General features: G+C 36.3%; 1 protein-coding gene across 1 annotated transcript in view; it reads left to right on the top strand.

The window, feature by feature from the left end:
* Positions 1–22,158, top strand: part of CARNMT1 (carnosine N-methyltransferase 1) — a 45,862-nt gene that overhangs the window by 20,286 nt on the left and 3,418 nt on the right. Inside the window, exons 6-7 of the mRNA XM_044659540.1 lie at positions 12,979–13,092; positions 19,909–20,012. Of these exons, the coding sequence (XP_044515475.1) occupies positions 12,979–13,092; positions 19,909–20,012 (218 nt within the window). The remainder of the gene's footprint in view (positions 1–12,978; positions 13,093–19,908; positions 20,013–22,158) is intronic.

The following is a 22,158-nucleotide window of genomic DNA, read 5'->3' as shown; positions in this document are numbered from 1 at the left end:
CCAACTGTAAGCCTAAGTGAGAGAGCTCTCCTGTTGAGTACAACTTGAAAGGTAGACAGAGAAAGTCAATTTTAACAGATAAGGGGGAACTGGAAGCAAAATTGCACACAGCAAAGTGCCAGCTGTCCCGTGCCCCCTTGATCCTCACCCTATTGCTCCAGGTTCTGAGCCTGGACATAGGGCATCTTTGGGATCCTGGGATCTAGCCTATACCAACAACAGAGCACCCCACACCCCAGACCCACCCCTTGAAATCCCAGGCTCAGGCACTAGCCCTCAGTGAGACCTAGAAGGAAGTCTGTAGCACTTAGCCCTTTCAAGTTTGTGCTAGCCTGAAGCCCTTAGCCCCAGGGCAAAATAGCTCAGTGTGCTAAGTCCTGTAAGCCATTGGCAGAGAAGACAGAATCATCAGCTTTTAGAATTCCCAGCCCATAGGCAAAAAAAGGCTAGAAAAATGAGCAAATGGCAAAAAACACTTAACTGTTGAAAATTTCAATGGAAACAAAGAGCAAGGCACAATTAGTAGGGGAACCGTGATATCAAAACAACCACATGCAAAACTCCAAAAAAAAAAAAAAATGGAGATTGGTCTCAGGTACTGGAAGGACTCAAAAAGAAATTCAAAAACGAAATAAGACAGGTGGAAGAAAAATGGGAAATATAAATGAAAGTAATACAAAAAGAAAATTACAGCTTAAAGCAAAATTGGTCGATTGGAAAAAGAGGCACAAAAATCTGATGAAGAAAAGAGTTTCTTGAAAAATAGAATGGACCAAATGGAAAAGGAGGATCAAAAGTTTATGGAAGAAATTCAGTTCTTAAAAATTAGAATTGGGCAAATAGAAGCTAATGACTTTAGGAGACACTCAAGAAACAATAAAACAAAATCAAAAGAATGAAAAAATAGAAGAAAATATGAAATATCTCACTGAAAAAAACAACTAACTTGAAAAATAGTTCTAGAAGACTATTTAAGAATTATTGGATTACCTGAAAGTCATAATTAAAAAAAAATGCATAGACATTATAAGAAATTATCAAAGAAAACTGCCTCAATATTTTTGAACAAGAGGGTAAAATAGAAATTGAAAGAATGCACAGATCACCTCCTGCAATAAATCCCCAAAAACTCCCAGGAAAGTTATAGCCAAATTCAAGTGCCCCCAGGCCAAGGAGAAAATACTTCAAGAAGCCAGAAAGAAACAATTCAAATATCATGAAGCCCCAGTCACAGCATTTGGCAGCTTCCACGTAGAAGGATTGGAATGCTTTGGAATATGATATTCTGGAAGGCAAGGAAAACAAGTTACATCAAAACTTGACTATATTCTTTCAGGAGAAAAATATGATCATTTAATAAAATAGATTTCCAAACATTCCTGAAAAAAAAAAAAAAACAAGATTTAGACAAAAAATTTGATGTCCAAATACAAACTTTAAGAGATGCATAAAAAAAGGTAAATAAGAAAGAGAAAAAACTTAAGGGATTCAATAAAGTTGACTTGTTTATATTCCTGTATGGAAAGATGATAGCTGTAACTCTTTAAAAATTTTATCATTATAGTAGTTAGAAGTATACATAGTCAGAGGTTGTGATAATAAGCTATTTAGGATGATATGCAAAAAAATAGGGGTGAAAAAGAGGACTGCTTTAAGAGAATCAGGAAGGGAGAAGTAAGATGGGGTAAATTATATCACAAAAAAATTCAAGGGGGTTAAAAAAAAACCCATTACAGTAGAGGGGAGGATGAGGGTGGTGGCAAGTAATACTTAAGCTTACTCTCATTGAAATTGGCCCAGAAAGGAAAGAACAGCCAAATTCAATGGGGTATAGAATCCTATCTTACCCTATAGAGGAATAGAAGAGGAATAAGAAAGGGGGTGATGGGGAGGGGAGTAATATAAGGGGGGAGAAGTTGATTGTGGTGATTAAAAGATCCTACAGAGAAGTAAGAGGGGGGAATAAGAAGGGTGGTAGTGGGAAAGGGGGGAGTAAGATAAGGGATGGAGAATGGGGGGATTAAGAATAAAACACGGTGTGGAGGTAAAGAGTGAAAGGAGAAAGGGCAGGATTAAAAGAGGAAAACCAGATGGAGGGAAATACATAGATGATTATCATAACTGTGAATGTAAATCGGATGAAATAGTGAAAGGGGAAGAGGCTGTAGGTAGGAAAGAGGTTGTGAAGGTAGAATCAACAAGACATGCTGGCTACTGATTAGACAAACAGGGTCAAAGGGTATATTTTCCCCTCTGTCCTCCCTATATAAGAAGCCTTTCCTTAATTGTGTTGCCTTCTCAATGTTGATTATTTTCCACTTGTCTTGCATTTGTCTTATTTGTAAATAGTTTTTCATGTTTCCTCCCCCATTAGATTGTGAGATAAGAGTTGGTAAAGAGTTGGATCTGAAGTATGGGTGGGGAAGAATAATCAGTTCTGTTTTGGACTTGCTGAATTTGAAGTACTTGTGGGAAATCTAGATGCAGATGTTTATCAAATAATCGGTAATACAGGCCTGGAACTCCAGAGACAACTGGATATGTAGATTTGGTGCATAGAGGTAATTGAATCCGATGAAATCACCAAAGAAAAACATATAGAGAAGATATCAGGGCCTAGGACAGATCTGTGAGGGACATGTGTGCCTAGAAAATGGAACATATATATTAGTGCAAAGCACACTGAATAAAGAAGTGGCTAGATAAATAAGAGAATCAAAAGAGAGCAATGTTATAAAAACCCAGGAATGAGAAAGTACATAGGAAAAAGTAAGGTACCCAATATCAAAAATTGCTCTCAAGATCAAGAAGTGTAGGAAATGAGAAAAAGTCTTTAGTAATTAGAAGATTTCCTTGTTATCTGAGAGGAAATCATCTCAAGTCATGTGGAGGTTACTGGCATGCAAATTGCAAGGAGTTGAAACTTGAGGAGGAGCTGAAGTGTTAGGAGTGAGTGTAAAGAGTTTTTACTAGGAATTTGGCTGTGAAAGGAGAAATGGCCATGACAGAGAAAAAAGTCCATCAGCAAGCATTCATGTTCCTGTTGTGTGCTAGGCACTATACATACACTTGGGATACAAAGAGGATAGATAACAGTCCCTGCTCTCCAGGAGCTCATAGTCTAATGAAGACAACATGTAAATAACTATTTTGAAACAAACTATATACAGGATAGAATGGATATAATCAGTAGGTGGAAGAAGCCAGCAATTAAGGTGAATCAAGAAAGGTTTTTGTAGAAGGTAAAATTTTAATTGGAACTTGAGGGAAGCTAGAGAGAAAGAACTTTAGGCAAGGCAGAATGCCAGTGAAGATGCTTGGTGATGGAATGTTCTATGTGCAAAACAGCAAAGATGATAATGTCACTGGATCACAGAGCATGTTGAGGTGAATAAGATATAAGAAAATTGGAACAATAGGAAGGGGCCAAGTTGTGAAGAGCTTTGAATATCAAATAAAGAATATTTATACTTGATCCTAGAAATATAAAAAGCCACTGAGGAATGAATATAAGAGTGGCATGATCCGACTTGAGCTTTAGGAAGATCATTTTGACAACTAATTGGAAGTTGAGCTGGAGTAGGGGAAGACTTGAGGTCAAGAGACAAACTAGCAAGCTATTTGCAGTATGAGATGATAAAAGCTTTTACAGGGTAATGGCAAGGTCAGAGAAAGAAGGGAGCATAAAAAAGATGTTACAAAGTTAAAATTACAAAAAAATGTATATGGAGAGTGAAAGAAGGTGAATAGTCAAACATGACACCTAGATTGTGAGCCTGGGTGACTTAAGATGATGATTTCCTCAACATTAATAGAGAAGTTGGCAGAGGGGAGGTTTGGGGGACAGGAGAAATGAGGAGTTTAGTTTGGGCTCTGGAGTTTAAAATGTCTGTGTGAGGGGGCAGCTGGGTAGCTTAGTGGATTGAGAACTAGGCCTAGAGACAGGAGGTCCTAGGTTCGAATCTGGCCTCAGACACTTCCCAGCTGTGTGACCCTGGGCAAGTCACTTGACCCCCATTGCCTACCCTTACCACTCTTCTGCCTTGGAGCCAATACACAGTATTGACTCCAAGATGGAAAGTAAGAGTTTTAAAAAAAATTTTTTAAATGTCTATGGGACATCCATTTGGGAATGTGAGCCTGGAGATTAGGGCTATATAAGTATATAGAATTATCAGCATAGGGATAATAATTGAATCTGTGGCAACTGATAACATCACCAAGGGAAATCGGAAATAGAAGAAGGTATAGGACAAGAGTCCTGATGAATACCTATAGTTGCCTAGCAAAAGAGACTAAGAAGGAGCAATTAGATAGGAAGATAGCCAGAATAGTATAGTGTCACCAAGATCTAAAAAGAAACTTATCCAGAAGAGAGCAGAACCAAGAGAACATTATACACAGAGACGGATACACTGTGGTACAATCGAATGTAATGGACTTCTCTACTAGCAGCAATGCAAGGATCCAAGACATTTTTGAGGGACTTATGAGAAAGAACGCTATCCACATTCAGAGGAAGAACTGTGGGAGTAGAAACATAGAAGGAAAACAACTGCTTGAACACACGGGGTTGGGGTGGGGGGGATATGATTGGGGACATAGACTCTAAAATGATCACCCTAGTGCAAATATCAATAATATGGAAATATGTTTTAATCAATGCTACATGTAAAACCCAGTTTAATTGTGCGTCAGCTACAGGAGTCAGAGGGGATAGAGGGGAGGGAAGGAAAATGAACCATGTAACCATGGGAAAATATTCTAAATTAATTAAATAAAATTTTTCAAAAATAAAAGGCAGAATTTGCCATATAGAAAAAGATGTACAAAAATTCACTGTGGAAAAGAACTCTTTAAAAAGTAGAATTGGCCAAATGGAAAAGGAGGTTAAAAAAACTCACTCAAGAAAATCATGTTTTAAAAATTAGAATTGGGCAAGTGAAAGCTAATGACTCCATTAAAAATTAAGAAACAAAGTCAAAAGAATGAAAAAATAGAAGAAAATGTGAAATACCTCATTGGAAAAAACGATTGAACTAACAAGTAGATCAAGGAGATAGTATTGGGCTACCTGAAAGCTGTGATTAAAACAAAACAAAACAAAAAAGGGAACCTCGACATTGTATTTCAAGAAATTTTCCAGGAAAATTGCCCTGATATTCTAGAACCAGAGAGTAAAATAGAAATTGAAAGATCACCTCCTGAGGGAGATCCCAAAAGGACAACTCCCAGGAATATTATAGCCAAATTACAGAACTTTTAGGTCAGTTATTCTCTAGGTCTCTTTCTGCTCTAAAGTTCTCTGATTCTATAATTTGAAGTGGGTAGTAGGTGGTAGCTAAAGAGGATGTGATTTATGGTAGAGAGCAGGGGATAATACACTGTAAAAGGTACAAGAAATCAATAAATGAGACTGAGGATACAGGTAGGAAGGTAATCCAAAGAAAAAAAGAGGATTGATTTTTCTCCTAGATGAATTGGGTCCAGGGTTTGGTGATGCTAATGTTTATAATAATGTTGGGACTAAGAAATGGCTAAGAAAAGAGAGAGGGTAAGGTAGTTTCTAGGAGAGATAACTTGCCAAGAGGTAGCATGGAGGACCCAGGAATGGAAATGGTGATATGAAGGCAGAGATAGCAGAACAGATTAATGAAGAAGGCTTCATAAGGCAGCTTTAGAACAGTAGCTCAGCAGAGTTGATATCAGCTTTGTACCCAAAAAAGGAGAAAGGTTAGTCAGGGAAATTTTAAGTACAGAAAAGCTAAATATCACAATTTGGATCATAGGAGCGCTATGATTAAAGTTCTCTGGAGACTTGAGAGAGAGAGAAAGATCACATGGTCACTTGGCCTCCCTAATTTCTAGATGCTTTACACAGCTCCATTGGCTTGCCTTCCCAAGCAGCTTGTCCACAAGCAGCTGAGTGCCAAGCTAAGAGCATATCAAGTAATAAACTCTGCAGAGAAGGGGGAGAGAACAAAGAGTATTCAGCAAGAGAGTGAGTGCTTCCTGGACCCTCTTTCTTATAAAGCCAGTTTTTACTACTGCTCCTGGGACTCTGGTTGGATAGGCTTAACCTCAGTCCAGGTTTCATTCCTGACTTTTTGCCAAAAAACCTGTAATGCCAGGGACTTTCAGCAGCACCATGGTGTATGCCTGGACACTATGTTGGGTAGCTACGAAGTTCATGATCAAAGGGTAGGACTAATACCAATCAAAAACGGTTTTTCAAACAGAGTAAGGGGATACAATTTTTTTTAGATTAACAAAGGAGCAAATTGTTTCAATATCCAGGAAAATTTAGCTCTATCTCTGAATTGGGATGAAAATATGGATGGACTCAGAAAATTTCTAATATACATAAAAGCTCTGTCTTAGTTTAAACTTTTCCCAGGCCAAATCAGAAAATGTGAGTGTAATTTTCATTTAATTTCAACTTGGTACTTTCACTTGATAGCAAGAGGTGTAATTATGCTGGGGAAAATGCAGTGGTATGTGTGGTAAAGAGGGGTGAGAGGTAGGAGAATAAGAAAGGGGTTGAGTACCATAACAGTTGAGGAGCAAAATATATGACAAGCTACCCAAGACAAGGAGCCTTCTTTTTAGAGGCCATTCTGGGCCATATTTGATAGTAAATGTCAATATCAGTGATCCATATGCCATTAGTATCAAACTCAAATAGAAATTAAGGTCAGTAAATTCTACATAGGGATGACTAAATTGTACATCAGAATTAGAAAACTATATATCAGCATTATCAATGTTTATTGTATTTGTATTTATTTTGTTAAATATTTATTATATACTTATATTTTACTCTGGTTGTTGGGGGTGGGGATAGCATGTTTTACACCTCTGATGTAGAGAATATAAAAAATGAATAAAATGAAGCCCTTGTCCACACAGCTTGGATAAACTCATAGAACTGAAGAGTTGAAGGGATATCAAAGGCCATCTAGTCCAACAACACAAGTTAAGCACCTACTTGTCTGCCAGGCATTGTACTATAGTAGGCAGTGTAGATGCAAATATAACGAATAAAATAAATTCTAGCTGTCATCCTGGAAATCAACCCCTATGGAGATGTAACCTAGCTACTGCTACCATAGTGCTTTAGCCATAACAATTGAAGACCCAGAAAATCAATTTCTTGTCAATAAAGTCCTTGACATTGTCAAATGATTAAGGATCAGATATTGATATGATTTTTATCACTGAAATGACAAATTTAAAAATATTTCCATTTACTTTGCTGCTGTAATCTAAGGATTATGGGACCTCTCCATATGACGTGGAAACTTCAATATGTTGTCCCCATAAAATGTGAATTCTTTGAGAGCAAAGAAAATCTTACTTTTCTTTTTGTATTTACAGTGCTTCATACATAGCAAGTCCTTAATGCTTCATTCATTCAATAACAGGAAATTTATTGCTCCCTAAAGCAGTTTATTACATTTTTATACCACTCATTTTTTCATTAACTGAACCATCATCTCATTGCTGTCATTATTGAACCAATCCTTGTAATGAAGGAAAAATTAGTAAACAAAAACAGCTGACAAAACTACTGTGTATGACAGTATGTGCAACATTTAGTTCCTATATTCTTCCACTTCTCTACAGAAAAGAAGAAAGTGTGTTTTGTGAATTCTTCGCTGAGACTAACATTATTCATTGTAATTTCTGAGATTAGCTACTGTTAGTATAGTTTTTGTTTGTATTATTTTACATATATTGTTTTATATACTTCTGCTTACTTAATATTAGTTCATACATGTTCATGGAATTCCTTATATTCATTATTTCTTATGGTGGAGTGGTATTCTTTTCATGTACCATAGTTTGTTCAGCCATAATCAGTGATTTTCCAATTTTTTTCTGCCACTAAGAGTACTGGGGGGCAGCTGGGTAGCTCAGTGAATTGAGAGTCAGGCCTAGAGACGGGAGGTCCTAGGTTCAAATCTGGCCTCAGACACTTCCCAGCTGTGTGACCCTGGGCAAGTCACTTGACCCCCATTGCCCACCCTTACATTCTTCCACCTATGAGCCAATACACAGAAGTTAAGGGTTAAAAAAAAAAAGTACTGGGCATTGGGCAGCTAGATTGATGTAGTTGATAGAGTGCTTGGCCTGGAGTCAGGAATACTCACCTTCCTGAGTTTAAATCATACTAGCTGTGTGACCCTGGGCAAGTCACATAACCCTGTTTACCTCAGTTTCCATGTCTATAAAATGAGCTGGAGAAGGAAATGGCAAACCCCGCCAGTATCTTTGTCAAAGAAAACTCCCAATTGAGGTCACACAAAAAACTGAAAATGACTGAACAAGAACAAATAGTACCACTACAAATATTTTGGTGTATATGAGGTCTTTCTGTCTTTTACCTTGGGATATGTGTCCTAAAATGGTTAGGAACTTTTGTTGTGTAGAAACTGTTGTGAATTTTACAGAAATTCAGACTCCTTTTCCTGGCATTCACAGTCTGGCATTATCTAGCTCTCTTGCTTTATTTCATATTGCTTCCTTTGACACACTTTGTTTAGCTAGTTCAAACTGTGCTCTTTCCCCTGAACATGCTCTTATTTCTGTACCTTATTTCATCCCACAAACTTCTTTGGATACCATTGTTTCTATGAGGCCTCTCTTGATCTCTGTAGTGGTCCAGCCCCTTCAAAAATTCTTGCATGGGTTTAATCACCTACAGAGGGAGACTAGAGACTGGAAAACAAAGGGTGTGAGGTTTAAGGACTAGAGAAGAAGAGGTGTGGGTTGAACAAACAGACAAGAGAAACAGAGAGACAGATCTTCAGCGTGTCATTCTACCAATGCATAGAGCGAGCATCTGACCACACTGTTCTGTTTATTATAGGTTTCTTGCATTGGGGGTTTTCGGGATGTCAATCAAACAAGAGAAACAGTAAAAGTATTAACATAATATTGGTGTCCAATTATAAGATAAAGGAACAAGTAGCAACACAATTGTAAAGCCAGGTGTTCATAATAGTATTAGCAAATCTGTCTGTCTAGTGAAAAAACTTATCCCTTGTGGGAACCCTAGTTCAGACCTATTCAGATAGAAAGTCAGGCCACTGAGTTTCCAAAATACCCCTTTAATCTGTCTGTCATCAGTTGCAGCTCTTCATAATAACAGAGTCTTACTTTTTAAGTTCAACAAAATTTAAATCCACTCCAATTTAAGGATTCAGAAATCAGTCATGTGAAATTTTAGAACTATATCCATAAGTTTGGTCCATGAACACTTTGCTCATTAGAGTCAGCTTTTGAATACATCTTTAATATAATCATGATTCATTATAATTGAAATCCTTCAAACTTTCTGGTTTTAGTGAATCCTTTTCCTTTGTATTTCTTTCTTACTCTTTTTTGCATTTATTGTGTAATATTGTTTAATACAGTTCTGTTTCTTATTTTCCTTTTAGACTACTCCCTGTAGGCAAAGGCCATGTCTTATCTAAGCTTTGTACCTTACCTGACTCCTTGGGTATACAGTATAAACATTTACATGAAGAAAAATAATAGCACTTTTGAATTGTGCTTTGTTTTTTTAAAGCGTTTTTAACATTTATTATCTTAATCTTTATAACAGCCCCACAAGGTAAGTGATGTGGAGTACCTTATCACTATTTTACAGATTAATAAATTGAGGTAAAAAGTAGTTAAAGTGATTTGTCAACCCAGTATCATACAGCTGGTAAGGACTACTTTCTGAATCCTACTCTTTACCCAATACTTGAATTAATATTTAAGACAGTCCAAATAAAAATATAGCATTCTAATATTTTGGAGAAACATTTTCCACCCAACTGGCCCCAAAATTTGGCACATATGACATAGCTAAAACTGTATACTATTTTTTAATATTATACCCATACCATTCAATTCTATCTTTCTCATTGATCTGAATAGATAGGCTCCGTATATATTATACCCTAGCCTCTTAAGAGTGGAAATCCATTTTTCCTTAGGTTACTTTTGCCCACTTTGACTCCTAATTATCAGAAGTGCAGGCACATGAGTATATTTTAAAAGTCATTTCTGTTAATATGCAATAAATGCATTATTACTTTATAGTCTCTCTGAAATCTGCTCTAAATCAGTTGTTAATCTTAAAACAAATCAGAATTTTAAATGTAAAATGTCACTTTTTTATCATCTTAACTGATTTTAAGAAAGGGAAGAGTGAATCAGAAAATAATTTTTTAATGGTATTTTAAGATTTCATTCACTATACTTTCTAAAAATAATTTGCACATTGATTATCTTATTATAGCTATAATGTCTCTATTACAAATAATTTTATTAATCAGATTGATATCTTGATTATAGCAATCACAAGATTTTAGCTTCAATTGCCCAAATACTGTCACTTCTACCTTTATAATATCTCACATAAATCCTCTTCTTTGACACTGCCACCATCCTTGTGCAAACCCTTCATCATCTCACACATGGACTATTGCAATAGCCTTCTGATTAGTCTCCCTCACTCAAGCCTCTTCACTCCAGTCCAGCTTCCATTCAGCTATCAGATTGATCATCCTAAAGTTCAAGTCTGACCATGTCACACATACACACACACATCCTATCCTCCCAATTCAGTAAACTCCAGTGACTTCTTGTTACCTGCAGGATCAAATATAAAATCTTTTGACTTTTAAAGCCTCATTTATAACCTGGCCTCTTCCTAGCTTTCCAATCCTCTCCTTTATACACTGTTCCAGTGACACTGACCTCCTGCTATTCTTTACACAAGACACTATCTTTGGGTTCCTAACATTATTATTGGTCATCTGCTATATTTGGATCGCTTCCCTCCTCATCTTTGCCTCATTTCTCTGGCTTCAAGTTTCAGCCAAGTCTTACTTTCTACTGGAATCCTGTCCTCATTCCCCTCAATACTAATTTCAGCCATCTTTTGATGATCTATTTATCTTACCTATATCTTTTTTGTACATAGCTATTCACATGTTGTAGGAATTTAGTAAGGGATGGTCTGGTTTTCTAGGGTTAGTTGAAAGAAGGGAATTTTGAGATAAGCCCTGAGAGAGGATTCTGGGTAAGAAAGGAATTGTGGGTCTATAACTGAAAATAACTGAACTTTACCTCCTTCTTGGATTTTGACCAAGCTGGAGGGAGGTTTTGTCTTTCTGCCTGCAATTGCAAACTCTGAAGGAAGGTTTTGCTCTAAGGGATTCTCCCTGGACAGTCAGGATTTCGTGGAAAAATCTTTGGCATCCAGGCAGAGGATTTATTGGGAGAAAATCAATCTCACTGAGTCCAATTTTCATTTGCCACTGGTCCAGCTGCCAGAATTCCTATTGGTTAAGGTAACCCAGAGCTTTCCATCTATATAACTTTGGTTACTTAGTACAGCAGCCAAACCCAGGGTTTTTTTTCCCTTTCTTTCTTATAAATTATTGGTAGTAAGTTTAGATTAAGTCAGATAGCTTGGGAAAGGGTTTAGATAGCATAGAGAGGATTAGGTAGGGCCCAGAGAAGAAACAGAAAGCTTCCCTAGGCAGGGAATGTAGAAGTTGGGTGGAGGTAGCATGAGTAGTGTTAGGATCATACCTATCCAGTTACCTTTATCCCTGTTACTAAAATAAACTTTGTTACCATAAATAAAAGGGTTTGGTGCTTAATTGGCCCTGAGGAGTTCCTAGGTGGGTTGTAACATCTGATATCCCTCTAGGACTCTTCCATATTACAATAATACTGAGCTTCTTGAGAGCAAGGACTGTTTTTTGTTTTTCTTTGTATCCCCGTCACTTAGCACAAGACCTAGCACATAGGGGACATTTAATAAACAATTGTTACTTTAAATTCCCTTTTATTATATAAAGAATTAATAATTTTAGAAGAGATAATTTAATGATTAATTTTTTAAATGTGGTTTTATAGACAAAACAAATTCTATAATTCAACTAATGTAATAATTTGTGTTGGACTTTGGAACTCAAACTCTCAGACTACCTTCTCTTGACAGAGGAAATACTTAGTACCTTGTCTACTATAGGGCCAGAGCCCTTGGTAAATCATATCCTTGATGGTAGTATTTATCTCTTTCCTCCCTTTCCTTTCCAGAAGAAAGAGACTTTTTTTGAGTCTCCATCTTGTTTAAAGGATTATGTAAAAAAGCTACTACAGCCCTTGGTAAGCCATAGTCTGGACATTATTGTTCCCATCCTTCTCCAAAAAAACTTAGAATTTGAGTGACACAGAGAGGATGCCAAAAACTTTGGTTTAGTCCTGCCTCCAATTGTTATCCTTATTCTTCTAAGGCTAATTAAAAAGTTGTTTCCATACTGAAGTAACTAAAGCTACTTAGGGTAGTCCAAAGATTCTCGAGGTACATAGTATGTACATATGAGCCTCCCACAAAGCAAGAATGAGTCTCAAATACAGTATACAAATACAATTAGTAATCCCTTCTTCAGTCTTAAAACCACAATATTAGCATGTATATATGTCATATAACTTGTGGTTAATAAAATAAGGAACATTAATTGTATTATACATTAATCTGATATGTTAATGCCTACAAACAACTTGATAAAGGTAGATGTACTTATCCTTACCCAACTTCATCATTACCCAACAGAATTATTATTGCAGATCTCACTCAGGTTTTCTTTACTTAATTTACTTTCTTAACTAAATAGTATAAGTATATTTGTAAAGGTATTATCCTGCAATCCAGTGTTAGTAGGTCAATTCAGTGTTTACTCCAGATATTATATTTGTTTGGCCTTTCTCCCCATATTATCTACCCATTCTCTCACTCTCAAGATTATCAATTTTTGGAATTTTCCATTTTTATATCCTAAAATCTACTTCAAGCTGATTTGTATTGCCCCTCATTGATAGATTTATAGCCATGACTTTTTCTTCTCTTGCCGAACCACAGCATACCCCAAGCCTTTTATTTTTCTTTGTTTTTTTTTTTTTAATCAGATACCTGGGACTGTATTGCTACCTGTTTTTTCATAGACACAGCCCATAATGTCATTGATTACATTGATACAATATGGAAAATACTGAAACCAGGAGGAATTTGGATAAATCTAGGTAAGTTGTACTATGTCCATAGGCTTTCGTGAGTTATTGTGTATCATGTTATATTGGATAAAGTGCTAGGTTGACATTTCAAAGGTGTTCTGGCTTTACTGCTTAACTAGCTATGTTAACTGGGGTGAAGGTTATTTAAACCTTTTGTGCTGAACCAGTGGAAATGCTCGTCAGCTGGGGGAGGGGGGAATGGAGGGGAGAGTAGGAACATGAATCATGAAACCATGGAAAATTTTTCTAAAAAATAAAAATTTAAAAAAACAACCTTTTGTGCTGGAATTTCCTTATCTTTAAAATGATGATGATAATCCTTCTATAGTACTATCTACCTTATAGGGATTTTTTTAGGGGAGCACATTATAAGCCATGAAGTACTATATTTGAATTGTTACTCATCCCCTCATACTTTTTTCTAATCTTTTTAATGAAACTTAATACCTTAAACTTTGTATCATATTACTATATTTATAATTTAAGGCTATAATAATTATAATTTTATATATCCAACAATCTCCAGTTTTTACCAGCCTTTTCCAAACTTATCTAGAAAAGTAACAAAAACATTAGAAGCCTGAAAAAGTATATGGTAATACTAATTCATACCCAAGATAAATCAGTAACTAGGCTATCTTTTGTATGGTTTATAGCCACCTTGACTTTATGAAGTTATATGTGAAACTAATTACTCATAATATCTGTGTCTGTTAGTGGAAAGAGCACTGGACTAGGAAGCAGAAGAACTGAGTTCTAGTCCCAGCTCCATCACTCAGTAACTATGTAACCTCAGGCAAGCCACTTAATCTGTTTTTTTATCACAATTTCCTCATCTTTGAAATGGGAACAAGATACTTAATCTGTTTGAGTCACAGGGATGTCTTCTGGAACAAATGAGTTTCTTAATGTAAAATGTGATTTTTTTACCTTCTCTTTCCTTCCATGACTAGTCAGAAATATTAAAAACCAAATGAAAAAGAATGATTGGTGATGAGGGGAGGAAGTTTGTACTTTTTTACTATTAAACTAAGTGTTTCTACTACTTTTTAAAAAAATGTAGACTAAGTTGTCAGCTCTTTCCTGGCTTATAGGGAAGGGAATTTCTGGAACTAATCTTGATTTTTCTTGGCCCCTGGTATGGTATTATAATAGCTATTGGGACTAATATTGCAGCCACTTGTTGTGGGTATTCCCTAAGGGGCTCTCTGTAGCTCTCTTTTCCTCTTTGCTTAATTGCCACCTGTATGCAGATGACTCACAGATTGGTATCTCCTATCTGCTTTTCTGAGAGCCAGACCCACAAATTTATATATGGATGTCAAGATATATTATACCAGAACCTTGAACTCAGCCTTTTTCAAATTAAGCTTATCATTTTCCCTTAACTGTTTATCTTCCTAACTTTACCATTTTTGTTCATGGAATCACCATTCACCCAGTTTCTTGTATATCTTTTGACTCTTCCTTTCACTTAATTCTCTTATCAGTTACTTAACCACCCAACTGGACTACTACTATAATACTGTCAGAATATTCTTTTGTCCAAATTTGATCATGCTGTTCTCAGAAATATTCAGTGTTACCCTGTTGCCTCATGAGTAAAGTTTCTACTCTTCTTCTCAAAACCCCTCTGATAACCTAATACACATTTTTTTTCCAGTCATCTCTTATTACTCTCCTGTGGATTTCATACTTCAGCCAAATAGGACTACACTTTGTCCCCTAAACAAACCCTTCATTTTCATGGCTGCTCTATACCTTTCCTTAGTTTGTTCTCTATAACTGGAACTGTTCCCCTTCACCTGTTGAATTTTTGCCCGTCCTTTAAGTACCACCAGTTCTTAGCCATTTCCTTTCTCCCTAAGCATTTTCTCAGCTTCTCCTTCCTTCACTTCTTTAGCACTTTGCTTTTCAAATTGCAATCTCTTGTAATATTTTGTATTACAGTTAGCCATGTTGGTATCTTTTCCCGCTACTAAACTAGAAGGATTATGAAATTGGGGACCAAGTTTTATCTAAACTTTGCATTTCACCCTAAAACTTAGTGGTGCGCTATATCTGTGGCAGTTCTTAGCACATACTGGTATTATAATTCATCCTTAAAATAAGTGCTTGATGAATGAATAAATATTGCATGCAATTTTGTCTATTGAAGTGCTCTGCTAATTATGCAATTGGCATTTCAAATACATCTGTCTTCAGTTCTTTAAGAATCTGATGAAAGGCTCATTTGGCTTGACAAAAGCCTAAAAACTTTGTAATGTTTAGAATTTACCAGAAGCTAGATTATCATTTTAGGATTGTGATAGAGAGTATCCTTGTTCAGATGATCTCTGAGATCCTTTCCAATTTTGACATGTTATAATTCTCTGACATTTTATAAAAATCTCTAAAGGTCTGTGCAATTCTTAAGATGGGCATAAAAGACTAAACCTGTGATTTCATTATTAGAGAACTTTAAGGTGAGGAAGCTCCATTCCTCAGTGTAGGTCGTCTCTTTTTCTGGAAGTTTATAATCTGAATAGTTACATAGAGCACTGAAAGGGCCTACAACTAGTCCGACAAAGGCAGGACTTGAAGACAAGATGTCCTGTCTTCAAGACTAGCTTCTCCTGTGCAACTTGAAGTTGTTGATAATTTCATATATATATATATATATATATATATATATATATACACACACACATATACATATGTATCTTTGGAATCACAAATGTGTTCATTTAATTTAGTTTCTTAACTTTTTTTTACTATATTTTGCAATAGACTATTATAGTTTATTTTTGAATAAGACATTTTGAAGATTTCTTGTATTTTTCTCTTTCTGCTTTTCCATGACAACTAATACGTTTCCCACATATAGGTGCTATGCCCTTTTCAGTTTTGGTGCCCTCAGAAAGAGCCTTAGCCTGTATAGCTCTAGTTAAGGTTATTAAGTGTTAAGCAATATGGAGAGAGCACCAGTCCTAGAATCAAGAAGGCCTGAGCTCAAAATTGGCCTTGGACACTTAATTAGCTATCTGACTCTGGGTAAGTCATTTGACCCTGTTTGTCTTAGTTTCCTTCTCTGTCAAATGAACTGGAGAAGGAAATGGCGAATCACTGCAGTATCTTTGTCAAGAAAATCCCAAATGAAGTCACAGAGTCAGACATTGCTGAAATGACTGAAAAACAAAAAAGCAATATGTAAGTGAATCCAAAAAGTCCAGTTATCTTTTCTATTAATGTTCATGTATTTCTTTCCATGGTCCCTCCCCACCTAGAGGCATACTCAAATAATTAATTTTTTTGAAGGCTAGTTTTGTGTCTTAGTCCTTTAATATATGCATATTTTATACTTTTTAAAAATGATGGTCCTTTAAGTAGTTTCTGTCATACTGAAGGAAGTCAACATGGCATCATAGATTTAGAACTGAAAGAGGCCCTCATCTAGTCCAGTCTCCTTATTTTACAGATAGATAAACTGAGGCCTACAGAAGTTAAATGATTTGCCCAAAGTTATACAGGTGGCAGAAGTGGAATTTGAATTCCAATTTTCTTAACTTCAGGTCCATTGCTCTGTAGACTACATCATGCTACTTTTTTTTTTTCCACAAATAAATATAATATATGGTAGGGAGTGAAAAAAGGACAAAGGCAAGGTGTAGAAATATTTGAGGTGTGAGAGAGCACCAGCAACTAAGGAGTTCAGGGAAGACTTTATAGAGGAGTTAGCACTTGAGCTAAGCCTTGAAAGGCTTTTGAATTTTGAAATTCGAGGATTTTGAAAGGCAGAGATAAAGATGAATGAATTCTAAACTTGTAAGTGACTTACAAACACATAGGAAAAGTAGATGACCTGTCAGTTTCAGGAATCAGCTAGTAGTCTAGTTTGGCTAGAACCTAGAATATGCAAAGAGGGAATAATATGAAATAAGATTAAATGAAGGAGTTGGCTAGAGCTAGATGGAGGAAGAGTTTGTATTTTATCATAAATGCATTTGGGAGCTGCTAAAAGTTTCTAAGCAAGTGTGACATGATAAATCCTGTGCCTTGGGAAGATTATTTCAGTAACTGTGAAGAGGAGATTTAAGAGAGGAAGAGACTGATAACAAGAAACTTCTTTCAAGGAAGGATGTTAAATTTTTTCAATATTAAAAGAAATCAAGATGAATAACTTGAATTTCTTGTGTCTAACCAATTGGTGCTTTACTTATGTAGGCTTATTAATATAGTTAGACATTTTTTGCTTGATTTTTTTTCATGAATACTATTTTAAGATACTTGGCTTCTAAGTAGCTTTCTTCTCTTGTCAATAGTTATTTGAAATTTAACTGATTAATCTCAGAAGAAAATTGAGTTTTACTATTCTTTTACTTAAAGAAAACACAAAATTGCTAGATTTAAAGATATGCACTTTGTATTCAGCATAAGGATAAATCCTTTGACAAAAAACTTCAGGCATGGAATGATATTGTTGTTTATGGAAGTGTAGGCATTTATTTTTATTAAAGGATATAAATAAGACATGTCATCTATCCAAGCCTCTGCCTTAAAGGTTGGTTTAGTTCTTAAGATGGCATCAAAATTCTGAAATATTTGTTAACAAGATGGTCTGATTATTTTGTTTAAAAAGTAGTCTGGCAGTAGAAAGGATTGAAGGACAAGAGAAAATGAGTCTAATGAATCTTCAAGAGCAAAAAGAATGGAAACAAATTGCCAGAACTCAAGAAAATAGGTAATAAAGGCAAACAGAAAATGTAGATTAGTCTTTGACATGATTGGCAATTAATATTACTCCACTATTTCAAAGATTCATGATTTCCTTGGCATAAATATTTCCTCTACTGCCTCAGATTACATCTCCACTGATTATTGCTATATGATCTTTGAAAATTTCTTTAGCCAAAAAAATTAATGTCCTTGCAACTACCCTGTCCAAAAGCATTTTTGAAGATACTAGCGAGGCTGGTCTTCAGGTGACATTTATGAGCCCATACTCTAAACCTTTCCTCTTTGGTGTATACTGCCTGTGCTTCTCCATCATACTGAGACAGAGGAGTAGAAATTCAGCTATGAAAAAGAAAAATAAGATTGTAGATAAAGATGGGGTTAAATGGATTAAAATTGTATTTCATTTTGTTTTGTGGTAGGAGAGAATTGCATATGTGAAGGCAAGGAAAAAAAAAGAATAATTAGTGAAGGGAGAAAAAAATAAAAGATGCCAAAAAGAAAAGAGATAAATCTAAAAGCATTATCTTTTCATAGACGGAAATAGATGGAATCTAAGGAGTAAGTATAGATATTAGCTTTAAAGAAGAAAGGAAATACCTGGCCCACCCTCCTACTTTCTCATAATTATCCTTGACAGCCTATCCCTCCTGTGTTTTTATCCATTTTGTACCTTATCCTTCCAATGGAATGCCCCTTTGCTGGTAACAAACTACCATTTATCTTAGATTAAGATGTCCTTCCTCCTGGAAATTTCTCTGTATATTTTATGAATTGTATTATGTACATCTGTCTCCCTCTCCCCACAGAAGGATATAAGCTTCTTGAGGGCAGGAATTGTACTTTTTTTATATGGCCAATGGCCTATCGCAGTGTCTGGCATTTAGGTGCTTATTAAATGTTGAGTTGGGATTGTTGGATTTATCAAAGACTTGTGAGAATGAAACACCAGCTGCTGTTAAGCTTTTAAAAATGAAGAAGAGGGTATGGAAGAGAGTTCATGTAGCACAGATCTCAGTGAAATAGGAAGTGATACCATCTGTTGAGTGAAGAAATGGGAACTGAATAGAGATGAGATGATCTTGTAACTGTTCTAACATGGGATGTGATAAGAAATTAATTATTGTGGAATAACACAGATAGTAGGTTGAAGCTGGATAGCATGAATTCACAGGTTAGGTCTGTGAGGTTCTATCTTCCTCTAGAAGATTGCCAAAGCATAAGAGCAAGAGTGTAAAAGCCATGATAAAAGTGACTCGGGGTTGAGAATTGACACTGAAGGAAGGTAGAGGGGTAGGGGTAGGGTATGGAAGTTGGTAGTAATTGTGAGGCAGTGTTGAAGTAGCCAACTGTGAAGTCTATTTTAGTTAGAAAAGGAACTAATGGATGTGGTGAGATTAGGAGGAATCAAGAAAGATACTAGATATTTTGTTTAAAGTGGTTTTATTAAGTTTGCCTTAATAACAGTTATAGGCTGATTACCTTTCTGATAAATTGAATAGTAACTTAAGAGCAGAAAAAAGAAATTAACACTTTTTAGAACTAAAGGGAGGTGTTAAAACCAGTGGAAATACGCATCAGCCATGGCAGGGGGAGGGAGCTCAGGGGGTGAAGGGGAAAGTAAGAGCATGAATTATGTAACCATGTTAACTTTTTTAAAAAATAAATATTAATAAATGTTTTTTAAAAAGAACTAAAGGGACGGAAAGAATAGGAAGTGGTAGTTTGAGTATGATTTTAGAATTAGAGCTATTTAGAAATTATATAGACCTACTATTCAATATAACTGCTATTCAATATAGTATAGCTTTTACGAGCAGCCAACTAGAGGTCTTCATTAAATAATACTTAATTCATGATATTTTTCCTGTCCTTTTTGTTTTCAATTTCACTATGCCTGTGTCTAAAAGAATAAAAAATGCTTTCCATTCTTATTATGATGAAGCTATTTATTCCTTTAGCCCTAATTCATCTTCAGATTTTTAACCTAATAAAACATTTTATTAGCTGAACTATCATAAATCTATTCAAGATGCTGTTTGAACCTTTTTTATGTTTTAGTAATATGCATATTTACAAATTAAACTGATGCATTTTATTTTTAAAACATAGGTCCTTTACTATATCACTTTGAAAATCTGGCAAATGAACTTTCCATTGAATTGAGCTATGAGGATATAAAAAATGTTGTTCTTCAGTATGGATTCCATATAGAGGTAAGGATGGAATACAGATTAAGTACTGTCAGTGCTTATAAAAATTTAGTTTGTAAAGTAAAAGAAAATTGTATGAGTTTTAGAGAGTAGCAGAAAATATCTTAATTCTTTATCATTATTTCTCTAAACATGACTGATATTCAGCTTACAATTAGGGAAGAGAGCAAACATCTGCCCATAGGTGCATATATCATACCAATGATTGACATAAGGATTAGACTGGATGCACAGTCTTTTCACTATTTTACTATTTTATGTTTAACCTGTCTGTTTTCTCAATAATGCTGAATCCTCAAAAAAAGAGGCATTATGCATATAGCTAACATGTGCATCAGCCATTTGTAGGTTCTGCCTAGGGAACTGATAAGTTTCCTTTTCCCTGCCTCTCCTCTAACCTCATTTCTTGTCCCTGACACTGGTTACATGCTAAATTGCTATGTGCTTTGGCACAGAAACTGTTACACTAATTTTCTTTGTCTTAGTACATTCTTATTCTCTGCTTGTACTCATAAGAAATGCTAGCTAGCATCATTGGTTTTCTCTCTTTCTGTGGGAAAAGGATAAAAGCAAAGACTGAAACTAATCAATTCAGTCTAGACCCAGTTACCTCCAAATATTTAGTTTATCTTTGCTCCATGTGTGGTAGAAAGGTTTGCTATTTAAGGAATTATGTGGAATTAAAGAAAATTTTTTTTTAAACCCTTGTACTTCGGTGTATTGTCTCATAGGTGGGAGAGTGGTAAGGGTGGGCAATGGGGGTCAAGTGATTTGCCCAGGGTCACACAGCTGGGAAGTGGCTGAGGCTGGGTTTGAACCTAGGACCTCCTGTCTCTAGGCCTGACTCTCACTCCACTGAGCTACCCAGCTGCCCCCTTAAAGAACATTTTTAAAGGATATTAGCAAGTTATATGTAAATTATGTTGCTAATTAAAAATGGATGTTGACTTCATTAAAAGCAAGACCTCTGAGGTTCCGGGTTAAGATGGCGGCAGAGTAAGAAGCAGCTCTTAACCTCTCCTGACCGAAACACACAAAACTCCTCAAGGGGACATAAAAACAAGTCCAGATGAACGGAGGAACCCCACAACAGGGCACAGCGTGGAAGGTACGTGGAATCGAGACATTTCCAGGCTAAAAAGGGCTCTCCTTAAATCGCGAGCTGAGCAACCGCCCCACCCCCACCCCCTCCACACTCACCTATAGCTTCGAACCCAGCTAAAAAGAAATAGAGCAAGTTTGGGGCACCCATCGAGTCATCAGCAGCTCCGGGACCTGTTCCTGAGAGCAGCAAGACTTAGGACCCCATTAAGTCAAGAACGCACGCGAAAGCTGAGCGCGCGGGAGCAGAGAGTGGACGCTGGGCGCGCAGAGTGCCGGCTGAGCAGAGGCGTGGGTGCCGGCTGAGCAGAGGTGTGGGTGGAGGCAAACACAGCCAGGAACTAAAACCTAAGTGGGGAACCAGTGCAGACGGGTATACGACTATGGAAACAGCGCCCTGAGACTTGTAAAGAAACCTCCTGCAGAGGATCAAGCAAGGGAGTCCACCAGGGGGCTTGACCTTGGAAAAAACTAGAACTCAGACCTCAGGAGCCAATAGATCTCAGACAGAAACTGAGAGCGAGGATAAACCTGAGAAGCTGCTGGGCTAATGATGGCTAACCAGTTACAGGAAATTCAGAAGAGAAAGAATAATAACAAAAAAAAGAAGTCTTTAACACTCGACAGCTTCTACACAGAGAAAATCCAGACAACCGAACAAACAGAGGAGGAGAACAAACAACCATCCAGACCCTCCCCAAATAAGGAAAACTCCTCACAAGCTATGGACGAGTTCAAATCTGAGATTTTGAGGAAAATGGAAGAGATCTGGCAAGAAAATAACAGCTTAAAAGGTAGAATCTTGCAGCTGGAAAGCGAGGCTCAGAAACCAAATGAACTGATAAGCAAATTGAACACAAGAAATGACCAGATTGAAAAGGAATACCAAAAGATTATGGCCGAAAACAAGAAGATTATGGCCGAAAACCAAAAGATTATGGCCGATTACCAAAAGATTATGGCCGAAAACCAAAAGATTATAGCCGAAAATCAATCCCTAAAGGCTAGAATTGAGCAAGTAGAAACTAATGATCTCTCAAGACAACAA

This window comes from Gracilinanus agilis, chromosome 1 (assembly GCF_016433145.1).
Source record: "Gracilinanus agilis isolate LMUSP501 chromosome 1, AgileGrace, whole genome shotgun sequence".
NCBI classification, from domain to species: domain Eukaryota; kingdom Metazoa; phylum Chordata; class Mammalia; order Didelphimorphia; family Didelphidae; genus Gracilinanus; species Gracilinanus agilis.
This window is presented reverse-complemented; position numbering and strand designations above follow the sequence as displayed.